The sequence below is a fragment of the Pleurodeles waltl genome, chromosome 7 (genome assembly GCF_031143425.1).
Source record: "Pleurodeles waltl isolate 20211129_DDA chromosome 7, aPleWal1.hap1.20221129, whole genome shotgun sequence".
Taxonomy (NCBI): domain Eukaryota; kingdom Metazoa; phylum Chordata; class Amphibia; order Caudata; family Salamandridae; genus Pleurodeles; species Pleurodeles waltl.
Window position 1 is genome coordinate 1402879940 of NC_090446.1, and position 14233 is coordinate 1402894172.

A 14233-nucleotide genomic window follows, 5' to 3' on the forward strand; every position below is an offset into this window, starting at 1 on the left:
ACGATGCTTAACGTAAATCCTTCAAGCTCCACTCCTTGCCACTTTAGTCCACTCTAAATGAAGAAATCATCTTTGTAAGTTTTACAGGTAAGTTTATTACACAACCATCACTAGCTGTCAACAGATTGACGGCTCGAGCGTCCTGTCAGAAGCACCAGCAGACCAAAGTTCCATTGGAGAAAACTAATGGGGATGAACTTGAGGACATGTATGTATGTTTTGGTTATTCATTAGGGGCCTTGTACTGCTTGCAGGTCGTTCAGGGTGTCTCAGAATGAAAGCAAGATGATGGAAGGTAAAAAAGGATGAAAAAGGAAATTAATAAGCAAAAATAAAAGCAGGTGACATCCACAAGTACATAGATAGTTGCATTCCAGTTCATGTTATCAAGAGGAAGAGTGTGTTTTTAACTCTAAACATTCCAAAATGAGACCAAATTAATTGCCCCATGCTGGAATCGTAAGTTAGTGAGGCGGCTTGGTTTAAATGTTGCCTAGCAATCAATTCACTGTCAAGATCGGGTATGTAATCAACAGAAAGTAAGCCCCGAGAAGACCTTTCACAACAAGACACTTTTCATTTCCCTCCTTTACTTTGCTTGCTGTTGTCCGAGGGCTATGACCAGGATGTTCCAAACTTTTCGACTGTGTGTTCCTGGGGTTTTCTCACCAGCAAATTTCCTGGTGAATGAAGCAGTCTTGGCAGCTCCTTCGCAATAGCAAAAGAGCGTGGCCCCACTGGCTGAGCCAGCAGCTGAAAAAACTATATTTTAATCAGAGGCGGCTCCTTCGCAATGGTGACTGAGCATTGCACCCCTGGCCAAGCCAGGAGCTTAAGGATGAAATTATATTTGTTTATCATTTTATCTTTCATTTGAAGGGAGGGGTGGGGCTGGGCCATGGGAGATGGGCGTGGGGAAGGAGGGGAGAGAGTGCACCTAAGTGCGCATGTGTTTGACTGACCGTTTAAGGCTGACCAAACACAAATGCGCACTTAGGTTTCTCCAGCCGGCTGTGTTGAACAGCCAGGCTGGAGAAACTGCACAGACCCAGGGTTGTGTCTGAGCAGCAGACCAAGCCACTCAAACCAATCCTGATGCTGCTTTCATGCTATCTTTAGCCACCTTAGGCCGCCTTAGGCTGGCCAAACTGACATGCGCACTTAGGTTTCTCCAACCCGAAGGAGAAACTGCACAGACCCCAGTGCTCTGTCTGAGCAGCAGACCAAGCAACTCAGACCAATTCAGATGTTGCTTTCATGCTAGGTATAGTATGAGAGCAGTGGCAGGATTGCTGGGGAGTCTGTACTGGTTTTCCAGGGACTGCTGGGACACCAACACCATTGAGGTAAGAGGATCAAGGCAGGGGCGGCTCCGAAACAGATAAGATTATTTAAAAAAAAAAAAAAAGATTTTATTCACCCCACCATACGCACTCACACCCCTCCCCTTGTGATTTGTGGTGACTCCTGCTGGATTTGAAGTACCTCAAACCTTTGCTATGTAGCATCAAATACCTCTGAATTTTGCATATGCAACTGATTTGAGACCCCGCTGGTCTGCCTAAAGTCTTGGAAGCTTTGTGCACCAATATATAGGAAGTACTGGTCAAATGCGTGATGCTACACTGCCATTCTTTAACTGAGTCAGGGATAGGATCTGGGACTGGTGAAGAAAACTGTTGTTTTGTGTGGTTCTGTCTGAGAGCCACTATCGTGAACACCAGATTCCAAGTCTGGTTATTCATTGCAATGCAATGGAAAGGTGTAAAATAAAGGATGTGTCCCATTGTTGCTAAATCATTAAAAAATCAGGATGATCTGATGGGGTTCTAAGAAAACTTGCAGTACCCCACTGAATCTTTGCTCTGATGAAAGAAGAGAGCACACCTTTACAAAAGAGGGCGGGAAGGCATTTTTGGTGGGGGTGGATGGCAGGCAGCCAGGTATTTTGTTTTATTTAGGACGGGGAGTACAGGCAATGGATGTATGACTCACCCATTAGTCACCTGCCCATGTGCAGCACTTGAAAGCAGGTTAAGATTAATTTGGGGCCCATGTGTAACATAAAATGATAGATGATTAAAAAGTGAGTAGCCAGAATATTTTTCACCTTGGGACTCTGAGTAATACCACAAACAATGACCAAATCGTTGTCTGTTTTACCTCACTTAGAACCCCTCACTGGAATTCATTTCTGTTAATGACTAGTACCCATCTATGATTCTATGTGTTGGTCAGCAGATGAGATAGGGCAGAATGCTACCAGAAGTAATTTTACAGCTTTACTCCCAAGAGATATGATTGAGTACTTTGTGCATAGAAGGAAGTATGTCTGCCTCTGCCCAACCCAACAAAGACCAATGGAAAAATTATAGACATTGCTTGTCTGTCCCGCTCTTCATTTCCCATGGAGAGAGTCTTGTTTGTGACCTTCATCCCAGCTGAAGCCACAACTGCTGAAGGAAGAGCTCAAGAAACCTTCAAGGTGGGCCATCATCGTAATTGTAGTTTGGCAGCGATACAATTTCAGTCCTCCAGCCATTACACCTTTGGCTAAGTGGAACAATCTAGGAGTTTTCTCCCAGTGGAGGTAGACCTTCTAGACTCAGCCATCAATGTTGCAATGCAAAAATAATTCCCTGAGAACTTAGTTCTTTCCACTGGAGGAAAATAATGCACCCAAATACTGCTGGTTGGCGTCTGCTGATAATTGTGTAGCATGCATGAAACTCCCTCATTGCATGCCTGTGGACATCTTTTCAGACCAGGAACTTCTTGGTGACAACCGCAAAAGAGAAGACATTACGACATGAGTCATATCAAGTCACTATCTGGCACCGAAATTGTGACCTCTGACATATTTTGATTTTGCTGTCCATGCCACAATATATATTGTATCTTAGCTATCGGCCAATGTGCAAGAACAGTAAAACTGAAATGAATTATCAAAGGGTGTGTTATGATCCTCTTTGCACACATACAACAACTCAGAGCTGCTTGAGCAATTCTGTGATATTGTGTAATGTTCAGGGTCTATGCTGTTAGCAGGTACAATTAAGCCTCTTAAAGAGTTGGCCCAGGCACAATGTCATTTACGCTGCGTGATTTTGCATAATTTATGACATTTTCCATTATGCTAGTGTTGAACTTAGCCCTCTCTGCAGGGCCATCCCCAAACTTTTTGCTTTCACCTTTTTGTTTTCTGAACCCATTTTGTTGGCTTCAAGGACTTTGTGCACTTACCACTATTAATCAGTGCTAAAGTACTTCGGCTCACTTCCTAAAAGAAGGTAAAATTGATTACACCCAGTTGGCTCATTTAATATGCTTCTAAGTCCCCAGTAAAGACATACTAAATGTACTCAGGGCCTGAAAGTTAAATACTACTAATGGGCTTGCAGCACTGATTGTGCCACCCACGTAAGTAGACCTTTGAACCTATCTCAGGCCTGCAATTGCATCCTGTTTATAAAGTTTGTAACTGCCATTTCAACCTGGCAAAATAAACCTTTCGTCAAGCCTAAACCTTCCTTTTTGATACACGTCACCCCTGGGGTAGGCCATAAATGGACCATAAGGCAGGGTGTAGTATATTTAAAAAAGGTGGACATGTACTTTTAACGTTTACAAGTCTTAATTGTGAAAAACTCTTAAATTTGTTCACTGCTGCAAGGCCTACCTCTCCCATAGGGTTACCTTATTACATTTAATACGTGATAACTTTCAATTGGGAGCAGATGGAAGTATCATCCTGTTTTTGTGTCTGAGAAATTGTAATTAAAAATCCTTTTAGATGGCAAAGTCAGATTTTAAGTTACAATTTTAAAAGAATGCCATATTTATAAAGTTTACATTTTCCTGCAATGACCATTTGGTGTCTGCAGCCTGTGCCAGGGTCACATGATTGGATGTAGTTTTCAGTTGGACTTTGTTTATTTCTCACAGACAGCCACACAATAGAGGAATTAGGTGTTCCTGGATGGGACATCAACTGGCAGGATTGAGGAGGCGGAGCTGGCCACAGCCCTATTTGCAATTGAATAGACTGTGCTCTGCTTTCACACAAAAGATTTGTCACCACTACATTATTCATACAGCCATCTTGGAGCCAGGGAAGGTGTGATGCTATTAATTGTGTTTGACCAATTATTTTGTGTTTCACCACTGCGCATATTAGTTGCTCAATGTTCTGACCGCCGGGGCCAGGGTCGGCGGGAGCACCGCCGACAGACCGGCGGTGCCCCGCAGGGCATTCTGACCGCGGCGGTTCGGCCGCGGTCAGATGTGGGAAACCGGCGGTCTCCCGCCGGTTTCCCGCTGCCCTGCAGAATCCTCCATGGCGGCGGAGCACGCTCCGCCGCCATGGGGATTCTGACACCCCCTACCGCCATCCTGTTCCTGGCGGGTCTCCTGCCAGGAACAGGATGGCGGTAGGGGGTGCCGCGGGGCCCCCGTAAGAGGGCCCCACAAAGTATTTCAGTGTCTGCTATGCAGACACTGAAATACGCGACGGGTGCCACTGCACCCGTCGCACCTTCCCACTACGCCGGCTCAATTCTGAGCCGGCGTCCTTGTGGGAAGGTTGATTTGCCCTGGGCTGGCGGGCGGCCTTTTGGCGGCCGCCCGCCAGCCCAGGGCAAATCCCAAAATACCCTCAGCGGTCTTTCGACCGCGGAGCGGTATTTTGGTGGGGGAACATTGGCGGGCGGCCTCCGCCGCCCGCCGAAGTTAGAATCACCCCCTATATGTTTTGTTCAGTTTAGCCGCCTATTGGCTTTGACATGGCATTAGCCATTACATTCTGTATTCTGCCTATTGGCTTTGACATGCTGTATTCAGTTTAGCTGCCTATTGGCTTTGACATGCTGTATTCAGTTTAGCTGCCTATTGGCTTTGACATGCTATTAGACATTACATTTTGTATTCAGCTTAGCTGCCTATTGGCTTTGACATGACATTAGACATTACATTTGATATTTAGGTTAGCTGCCTATTGCCTTTAACGTGGAGTTAGACATTGCAGTTGAGAATCCAAGCTGTATTTTTCCAAGCTGTGTTTTTCCACAAGATGAACCAAGCTGTTTTCTTCACACCAGACGAGACCTGATAAGAGAGAGTACATTTGGTGTTTTCCTTTCTGCTCAGGCTTGGGAAGAGGAGAAGTCTAGGAGATCTGGCCAGTCTCCAAAGGCTTGCGTAGTTTTCCCGAGTCTGAGAGGAGGGGGCACGCTTTTGTAAGGATGACTCGGGACTTCAGAGATTTAGATTTGAATCTGCTTGACTTCAGGCTGGAACTAGGCGCCAGTTGCCAGTCTCCCGTTTGGGTAGATAATCTCCTTCTCGCAGTTGACCGGATTCATCAACTTGCAGACCCCAGAAAGATGAAGCTGAGTATGTAGGCCCTGCCACCTTGCTCAAACGGTGAAGAATTTTATTTGTTTTGCTTTACATTGAATATCTTATATATAATCTGCTGTGTACATTGCAACTGAGAAGTACTGTGATACATTTTGTTTTCATTGCTGCGACTACTTTTACTCATTTGAACGTGTGCTTGAAAGCTATTAATTTGTCTCTCAAGAACTTGTGGGTGGGGAAGAATTAACAACAATAAAGGTCTTCTTTGAACTTAGAAGTGCATTTCAGAGAGGTTCTGTAAGCTCTGATACGAGATAAGTAGGAAGGCAGAACAGAAGGCAGGAAACATCATGCACATCAAGAGGAATTCTCTGGAAAATTATCCTGCTTCAAAGAAGGCACCAGCTTTAAAACAGGACCCCCAGACCCACTCTTCAGTACACCTCCGGACCTATGGAAGGCTCAGGACTGCTGTGCTGTTCGTAAGAAGGACTGCTACTCTGTGCCCTGCAGCCTGAGGTAAGGACTGACTGCATCTTGAACCCAGGACCACTAGAGTGACTCCAAGGGCTAGTTTGTTGGCCTCCTGATCAGAACCTCAGGGACAAAAAAGGCTTCAACCGTCTTGAACACCTGGACTCTGTCTGCTGTGAGTCCCACCCCGCTAGGTACTGCCACCCCAGTCCTGGACCCTTGGAAATGAACCTAAAGGTGCTCTGCCAGCCCAACTGTGATCCTATGAGCATAACCGATGCAGTGCGATGCATCTCTTCACAGTCGCATTGGCACTTCCGTGTGCAATGCATCGCCGACGCCGAACCTCACATCGCAGCCTGCAGTCTCCCTAGAACCGCCACTGTGCAACGCATTCCTGATGCAGGCCTTCGCATTCCAAGCCCCTCATCAATGGCATTCTCGATGACGATGCAGGACCCCATGTCGCAGCTACATAGCTTCTTCAGAACTTCTGGTGTGGGATGCAAACTCAACGTAAGATCTCGCAACACTACACAACTCAGCATTTAAGGTACTTTGTTCCGCAGACTTAACTGAGTGCTTGTATCTGTCCCATGCTATGTTGTGGTCAGCCTGAACTTGTCACCTTGTCCTTGTCTGGCATGACCAGATAGCCATAGTTGGCGCCTTGTGCCTCTAGGCACCAATTTCACTTCACAATTTGAAATTGCTTATCTCCTGTTCTACTGATTGGAATTTTATTGTTTTGGTCTCAAATAATTTATTAAATTTGACCCATTTTTCTAAATTGGCTTCGTATTTTTCTTTTGTTGTGTTTTCACTTTATTACTGTTTGAAGAGTTGCATTAATACTTTACACATTACCTCTAAGTTAAGCTTGACTGCATTGTGCCAATCTACCAGAGGGTTAAGCACTGATTAATTTGGGATTTGTGTGCCACTTCACCTTGACAGTAATTGTGGATGCTGCTTGAGTAGATTTGCACCCCCTCCCCTGACCAGAAACCCAATTTCCAACACCTGGTTACACAAAATGCCAGAGTATCTGCCATTATACTACATTCTGTAATTAAGATTTTGTTTAGGTAGAAATCCTATCATCTGTCCACTGGTACAATGTGAACAAACAGAACTCGAGTTAATGTTGCTCACATTATGTGCACTTTTGCACTATATTTTTAGTACAAAATGCATTATCATGCCCAAAATGGATACACTTCACACTAAAAACAAATAGGTGAAAAATGCTGGACCGGCACTTTACGTAATTGTTTGGGCATTTCACTTATTTCGGCAAAATAAATTATGTGAATTTTGCCTAAGCCTTTTAAATAACAAAGATCCCTACACTTGTTGGCTATCATGTTGTTTTACAGACTATTGCCTCTTACTCTACTACTGATTAGATTGATAATAGTAAATTACTATTTTTGTCTAAGGAGATGTCTCTGGCTGGCTGCTTTAATTACTGCAAACTATTCATGTGATAGCTGCATTTGGATTTCTCACCACACATTGCTGTCCTACTGTATGTCTTGTCTGCTTGGCCTCACCCCTGAGACTCAAAGTCCAAATTTGGAGTTCTTGACATTTCAGGGAAGAGTGCAGTAGTTTCCAGACCCTCAGTGCTTGTCACAAGGATTGCCCAGTGCCTCTGCCAAATAGTCAGGAGATCTGGCCTGACAAGAGAGGTCCTGAACCAGTCATTATGGTGTGACAGTCTCTCTTTGATCTGCCCCAGGACCAGACTGGGAACCAACAGAAGTCCTGGAAAAAGTGTCCAAAGCATCTCCACCCCTTCCATCTCTCTGAGCTCTGTCTCTCCCCTCTTTCGTACTTGCTGTAATTATGAAGGGAAGCTGGAGAAAGTGGCAGAGGCACCAGCAGTGTTCCTCCCCCTTCAGTAACCAGTCTCCAATAGCTCCAGCCCACTGGGGAATAGCCGATGGAATAAACAGGCAGGCCGGCCCTCATCTGCTGTTGAGAAAAGAGTAGATAGGTTCTGGATTTGTCCATTCATGGTGAGGAACCTAGTCCTAGGTCAGTTTGTGGCTGATGGTGTTGGCTTCTGTCTTTGATATTCCCTTGATAGATGTGTGTCTTTGACCTTGACCAGTCCTTGTGTAGTGAGGACCCCTATCCTTACTCTGTTTATGGGTTGTGAGGGCCTCCATCCTGGGTCTGTTCATGTGCGTCAGCCTCTGTCTTTGATCAGCCCATGAGAGATCAGTGGGTCTGTCATTGACCTGTCCTAGTCTGGCAAGGACCTCTGAATCAGAGTTCTGTCCTTACATTATCCTTGTGAGTAGGCTACCATTGTCCTGAGTCTATCCAGGTGAGTGAAAGGCCTTTGTGCCAGGACTGTATGCGCCTCCTATCCTGTTTCCATTTCAAGAGGTTAACCTCACTTGGCCACTCTGCAGGCCCTTCTTGTAATAGCTATGTGACATTAACAATGGTTTTTCTTTACAAAACTGTCCACAAAGATATACTGAAATAAAGGTATTGACATTACCTGAACAATGAAGCTGAAAGACTCTGACATAAGCCCTGCTCTCTTTCAGCCTCCCTGACTGGCACGTGGTGGACATTGAGGTTGTGGGGCCTGTGGACAAAGAGAGTGGGCATACGTTCACTGTGAAGACCAGCCGCCGAAATCCTGCCATGCCAAGTGCTGTGACTGGCACTGCCACCTTCTCTTCCTTCTGGAGCAGCCTCCTGGGTAATAACGAGTCACGCTGACTCATTCCTGATATCTTCTGGCATACACATTATCAGTCCACGCACAGATGTAGTCACAGTCACAATCATACAGTCACAAACATACACGTAATAACACACACAAAACTCCTAAACAGCAAGTCAGTCACATACATTCAGTCGCACACATGCAATGCACACACAAGGACCCACAGTCACAATCTCAAAATCACGCACACATAAACATATAAACAATCACCCATCCACAAACACCTACAGTCAAAATCAAACACATTCATGCCACACTCAAACATCAAGCCAGAGTCACACAGTCTCACTCACACACAGCCACACACACAAATGCTCACAGTTACATTACAGTCATAGACACAATCACATACAGTGATGCACAATCACATACATATTTCTAAATCAAAACATCCAACTGTTGGGGGTGCTATACACACCTTGGTGGTATCTATCTATCTATCCTTCCATTACTCCTATTTTAACAAACTATCGACAATTGAGAGAGTCTCTAAACACACTGCTTCATGCCTCCAGTTGGTACATTATCTATGTAAGGTATGTGGCATCTTGTTTAGTTCCAAGGATATTTCAACTACTGAAAGAAACTGCAGGAGCCTAATTTCTAGGGATTTTGGGGGCCATTCCTCAGAGTGCCTCACAACACTTTGCCTTTCTAAGAGAAGGCATACAGACATATAGGTATACCATCCCTGAGGGAGTTTAATCACAAAAGAATTTCCTGAGGCTTTTTATGGGGATGTGACATATGGGATAAATTACCCCCTGCTGGGAATGATAAGGATATTGCTAGTCACAGATTAGTTACATTACCATATAGAGGAAAGAGGCCAAAAAATGCTGAGTTCCTTTATAAGGTTATGAAACTCCGAGGTGAATATTCTTATCATGTACGGCACGGGGTACGTTATTTTTTACAATATGTGGTCACACCATCACCTTTCACAGACACAACTTAAATCCTTGATGTGTAGCTCTTTCATACGAAAGAGGCAGCAGGTTTGTAAACATAAAGGGGGTCATTCCGACCCCGGCGGCCGGGGTCGGTGGTAGCACCGCCAACAGGCTGGCGGTGCTCCGCCGGGCATTCTGACCGCGGCGGTACAGCCGCGGCCAGAAAAGGAAAGTCGGCGGTGTACCGCCGACTTTCCGCCATGGGGATTCCGACCCCCTCACCGCCATCCTGTTCCTGGCGGTTCCGACCGCCAGGAACAGGATGGCGGTGAGGGGTGTCGTGGGGCCCCTGGGGGCCCCTGCAGTGCCCATGCCAATGGCATGGGCACTGCAGGGGCCCCCGTAAGAGGGCCCCACTTTGAATTTCAGTGTCTGCTCAGCAGACACTGAAATTCGCGACGGGTGCTACTGCACCCGTCGCACACCTTCCACTCCGCCGGCTCCATTCGGAGCCGGCTTCATCGTGGAAGGGTGTTTCCCGCTGGGCTGGCGGGCGGCCTTTTGGCAGTCGCCCGCCAGCCCAGTGGGAAACCCAGAATGACCGCCGCGGTCTTTTGACCGCGGTACGGTCTTCTGGCGGTCCCAGCCAGGCCGGCGGCTACCGCCACCGGCCGGGGTCAGAATGACCCCCAAAGTGTACAAATAGAATCACTAATGCAAAATTAAACACATCAAAAAAGCTGTATTTATGTATTAATACGTTTTAGGTATATCGTTGCCCGTCGCAAGTTGGAACTTCACAGCACTGACTGCGTAGTGGCAAGCTACCATAGGGTTGAGCACAGGTTAATTTGGGGTTTGCTTGTACCTCACCCTAACGAGGATTGTGGTTGCTGCTTGAGTAGAGTTACACCCCCCTCAACCAGTAACCCCATTTCTTACATTTAGGGCCCTGTGGGTGTCTCTTCAAGCCAGTAAACAACTACCTAAACACAAAATAGATTTTTTATCTCAAAAAGCAAAGAATGCATTAATAGTTCCTGGCACTTAAGGAATTACTTTGGATACATTTATGCTCTTGGTGAAATGGCAGAACTCCATCACTCACACTAAAGTCAGCCAATGGCTTGAGTGGGCTGACCTATTACCCCATGTTGTAGGCTATATACTAGGCTAGAAAAACTTTGAATAATACAATAGCAGACCAATGGATGTAGAGGGCTGGCAGCAAGCCTTTATATTTACGTATATTATGCATATAATTATACTAAAATCAAAAGATCTTGGCTAATGAAGTTCGTAAAATTGTAAGGAGACAACCTTTGAAGGTGCATTATTCTGCTACATGCTCGCCAACACACACTTGCTACCCACTCATTCGGCAAATCCCTATAGCTTAGACACATTTTCCACCTTCATTGCCTGTGTCTCTTTCATCCCACTACCAGGGCCGGGCTGTCCTTTCTTTCCGTCAGTCACTTCACTGGTGGGCTGGAGTCTTTGGAGCTATTTTGTAAATCCCAGGGCCGCCGCTGGTGGCTATGTTATTTTATTACAATAGGAGGCATGAGCATTGAGAGAGAGAGGATGGAAAGTAGAAGGCTAGGACATACAAAGGAGAGGGAAGAGAGAAAGAAAGGGAAGAAGGAGGGCGACAGAAATGGATGGAAAGAGAGAGTTAGAAGAAGTGAGGGGGCTGGTTTGAATATTTTTGGTAGGGGTGATTTTGGATCACAGTCCAGCCTTGCCTGGCACCCAAAGTCTCTTCCACCAAATCCTTTGTTTTCAGAATTAAATTCTCTGTTGACCCAATCCTAGTCTGACAAAATCTAATTCATGAGGATTGTTGATGTTTAATAAAAGCTTCTTTCACAGTTTCAGTAGTACACTCCTGCTGTCCCCTTTGAACTTTTAACTTCTGTGCCCCCTATTAAGGCCTGAACGTTGCCAGTCATCTGAGCCTTCAAGATGCAAAAGTGCACCCTCCCATGCAAATGGTATAAGTCCTGGACCTTGACACCAGCAGAGAACCTCTCTTTGCAGCAAGCACCACCTCTGACCTATCCAAATCAACAAACTGGCATAACCTCACATCTTCTTTCCTCTGTAGCTGCTGATAAATGTCGGAGTTGCAGAGCACCATGGGGGATATTTACAAGAAAGAAGCGCATTGGTCCTGATGCATCACTTTTCTTGCTTCGTCCCTGCCCCACCTAATTACACCATGGTTGCGCCATATGTACAATATGGTGCACAATGGCAGTCGTTAGGACAATGTCGTCAAATGTTTTGACACTATTAAGGCACTTTGCTGCACTAGCATAAAAAATGTTGACCCTAGTGCAGCAAAGCACAGGGAGGCCCACTGTTTAAAATGGGTGCATCATTTTAACACCTGCTCTGAGCAGGATCAAAAAATGTTGGAAAAAATAGCGCAGTGAAATGTAAATTTCACGGCACCATTTTTTTCGGGCCTCGCTGCACCATAATGCTCCCTTGCATACATTATGCATGGCGCAGGCATAATGTAGCATAAGGGTTTTCAAAGTGGCGCAATGCATGCGTTGCGCCGCTTTGTAAATATGGTGCAGGAGAAAGGCCTCCTTAATGCCCCCTTAGCGTAAAAAGAAAATTATGCTAGGGTGGCACAAGGTGGCGCTAGGGGCTTATACATATGCCCCCATGCCTGCCTAGTCTTGATTCCTCCTCATGCCTTTTTCCTTCACCTCCCCACACTTCCTGTTTGCAGTTTTTGTTTTTCTTATGTGCTTTCTCCCTTTGTCGCTGTTACTCTCTTCCCCCTCCTTCTTTCTCCCGTCTCTGCCTTTCTTCCTTCTGTTCTTGGTCAAAGTCTGACCATGACAAAAGAATAAGATGTGGTCCTGCAAAATGAGTGCACAGGTCCATCACTTGCAACCACCATCACCGTTTAAGCACTGGTTAAGCTCGAACTGTCCATGATGCCAGAAACCGAGCTTTTGAGCTCTGCTCTGAGCTAAAACCTCCACTCGTCCCCTGTGTCAGTATCTGAAAGTGAAAGTGTGGCATGGTAGGTGAAAGTGTAAGGGATGTTGAAGGACTGACCATGTTCTCCCAGTGTCAGCGGAAGCACACTTACCAACTTGTAGAAATGTGACTATAAGTGTTACATATAAGCACTCTGCAAACATGGAAATGTCACATATGAGCAGCAGAGTACAAATGCCTGGCTTCAATGGTTTGTAAACAGAAAGCACATGGCTTGGAACTCTGTGTCTGGAAATAGAGCCAAGAGGTCACCCTAACAGTAGCATTCTAATCTGGAGATTTGGTAGCCAGTGACATTCTAGCGTGGATTCAAGGACAAACATCGTACTACGAGATTGCAAAAGAAGTTGAAAAAATGTACCCATGTAATAGTCTGAACTGTAGTTGTAGGATGTGGTGGTCATTTGCGGTTCCTGTGGTACACCATGCCTAGCACACACATTCTGGGAACAGTGTGAATTGTACACCACCGTAGACAGAGAGCAATAGGGTCTGGTGCGAGTCCTGTTGCACCTCTAATGTCCCCTGACATTTCTGATTGTCTGTTTTTTTGCGCCCTACAGCTTGCACAGGCCACGGAGGGTGCGTCCACCTTTGCTGATATGCCGCGAGCTTCCTTGTGGTGAAGACCTCGAAGATGGGGTGCTGGTTGCCATCGCTGGGGGACACAGGGTTGACAAGCACTTCAGCCACCAGATTCCCTGATGCGAGTGTCAAGCCGCAGATGGACAAGTGTTCTGATGCGCCTGCGCATATGACGTCCAGCATCTTGTGACGCACAGCTCTAACATATTATTTAAAGAGCACCTCTCCTGCACGCGCATCTCCACCCCGTTCACCGCACTTAATTATGCCACAGCAGTGTGTGTCTGTCCCTCAAGCTACACGTGTTCAGTGAAAGTGCTCTAGTTAAAGTGCTATGGGTAAATGATGCAAGGTGCAGACTAAATATGACAGACTTCAATGGGGCACAAATCATGGGTAAACACATATGGAGTACACCCCCACACTATTTGTAGAGTTTGGACGACCATACCACGTAGCCCAAGGCCAATGGAGGCTTGGAGGTATTCATTGTGCCACCTTCTGCCCCAGCTCTGACTTTCTTACATTTACAAACACTGTCACATCTCATACTTATAATGTGGCATCAGTGTGTTTCCAATCCTTGATCCCTCTATCACAATTCTCTGTATCTGTGAGAAAGGCTCTGGAGAGGAGTTGTGGTTCCTTTAGGCTTTTAACTCCCCACCATTGACTATTCCCCTTATAGAGGTGGACTTTGACACTGATTAAAGAACACCAGCAGACAAAACAAATTAACAGCAAACTGTTAAGTCTTGCAAAACTGCTCCCAGCACCTTTTAGTCCGTGAAAACTCTGTTTTAAATGCATTTATCTATTACCACGTCTGAGTAGGGGTAGCGTTACTTTTGAGTAATTTCTAAGCACTGTAACTCAGTACTCTGTTCAATACGTCCATGTGATTTATATAAAGTAAAAAAAACTTTTCATGTTTGTGTCACTACATTTATTAATTAATGTGTTTATAAAATGTACCTACTGTTAAGAGGCCAATTAAGAGCGCATATAATCCATTCACCTGACCACCAGATCATGCCCCTGGTCATATTTTTTTGATGCATCGTAAATTACACCTTTGACATCTAAAGTGATCTTTGAAATCAACTTTAAGAGTTCTAAATATAAATAAAAACTTCAAATCATC

At 45.5% G+C, this 14233-nt stretch overlaps 1 protein-coding gene across 2 annotated transcripts in view; it reads left to right on the forward strand.

The window, feature by feature from the left end:
- The window catches only part of ASPDH (aspartate dehydrogenase domain containing), a 118029-nt gene extending 103873 nt beyond the window's left edge, over positions 1–14156 (forward strand). For both annotated transcript variants that reach the window (XM_069201003.1, XM_069201004.1), the window contains 2 exons: positions 8400–8557; positions 13068–14156. In XM_069201003.1, the coding sequence (XP_069057104.1) occupies positions 8400–8557; positions 13068–13105 (196 nt within the window). In that variant the 3' untranslated portion in view covers positions 13106–14156. The remainder of the gene's footprint in view (positions 1–8399; positions 8558–13067) is intronic.
- The last annotated feature ends 77 nt before the right edge of the window (positions 14157–14233 follow it).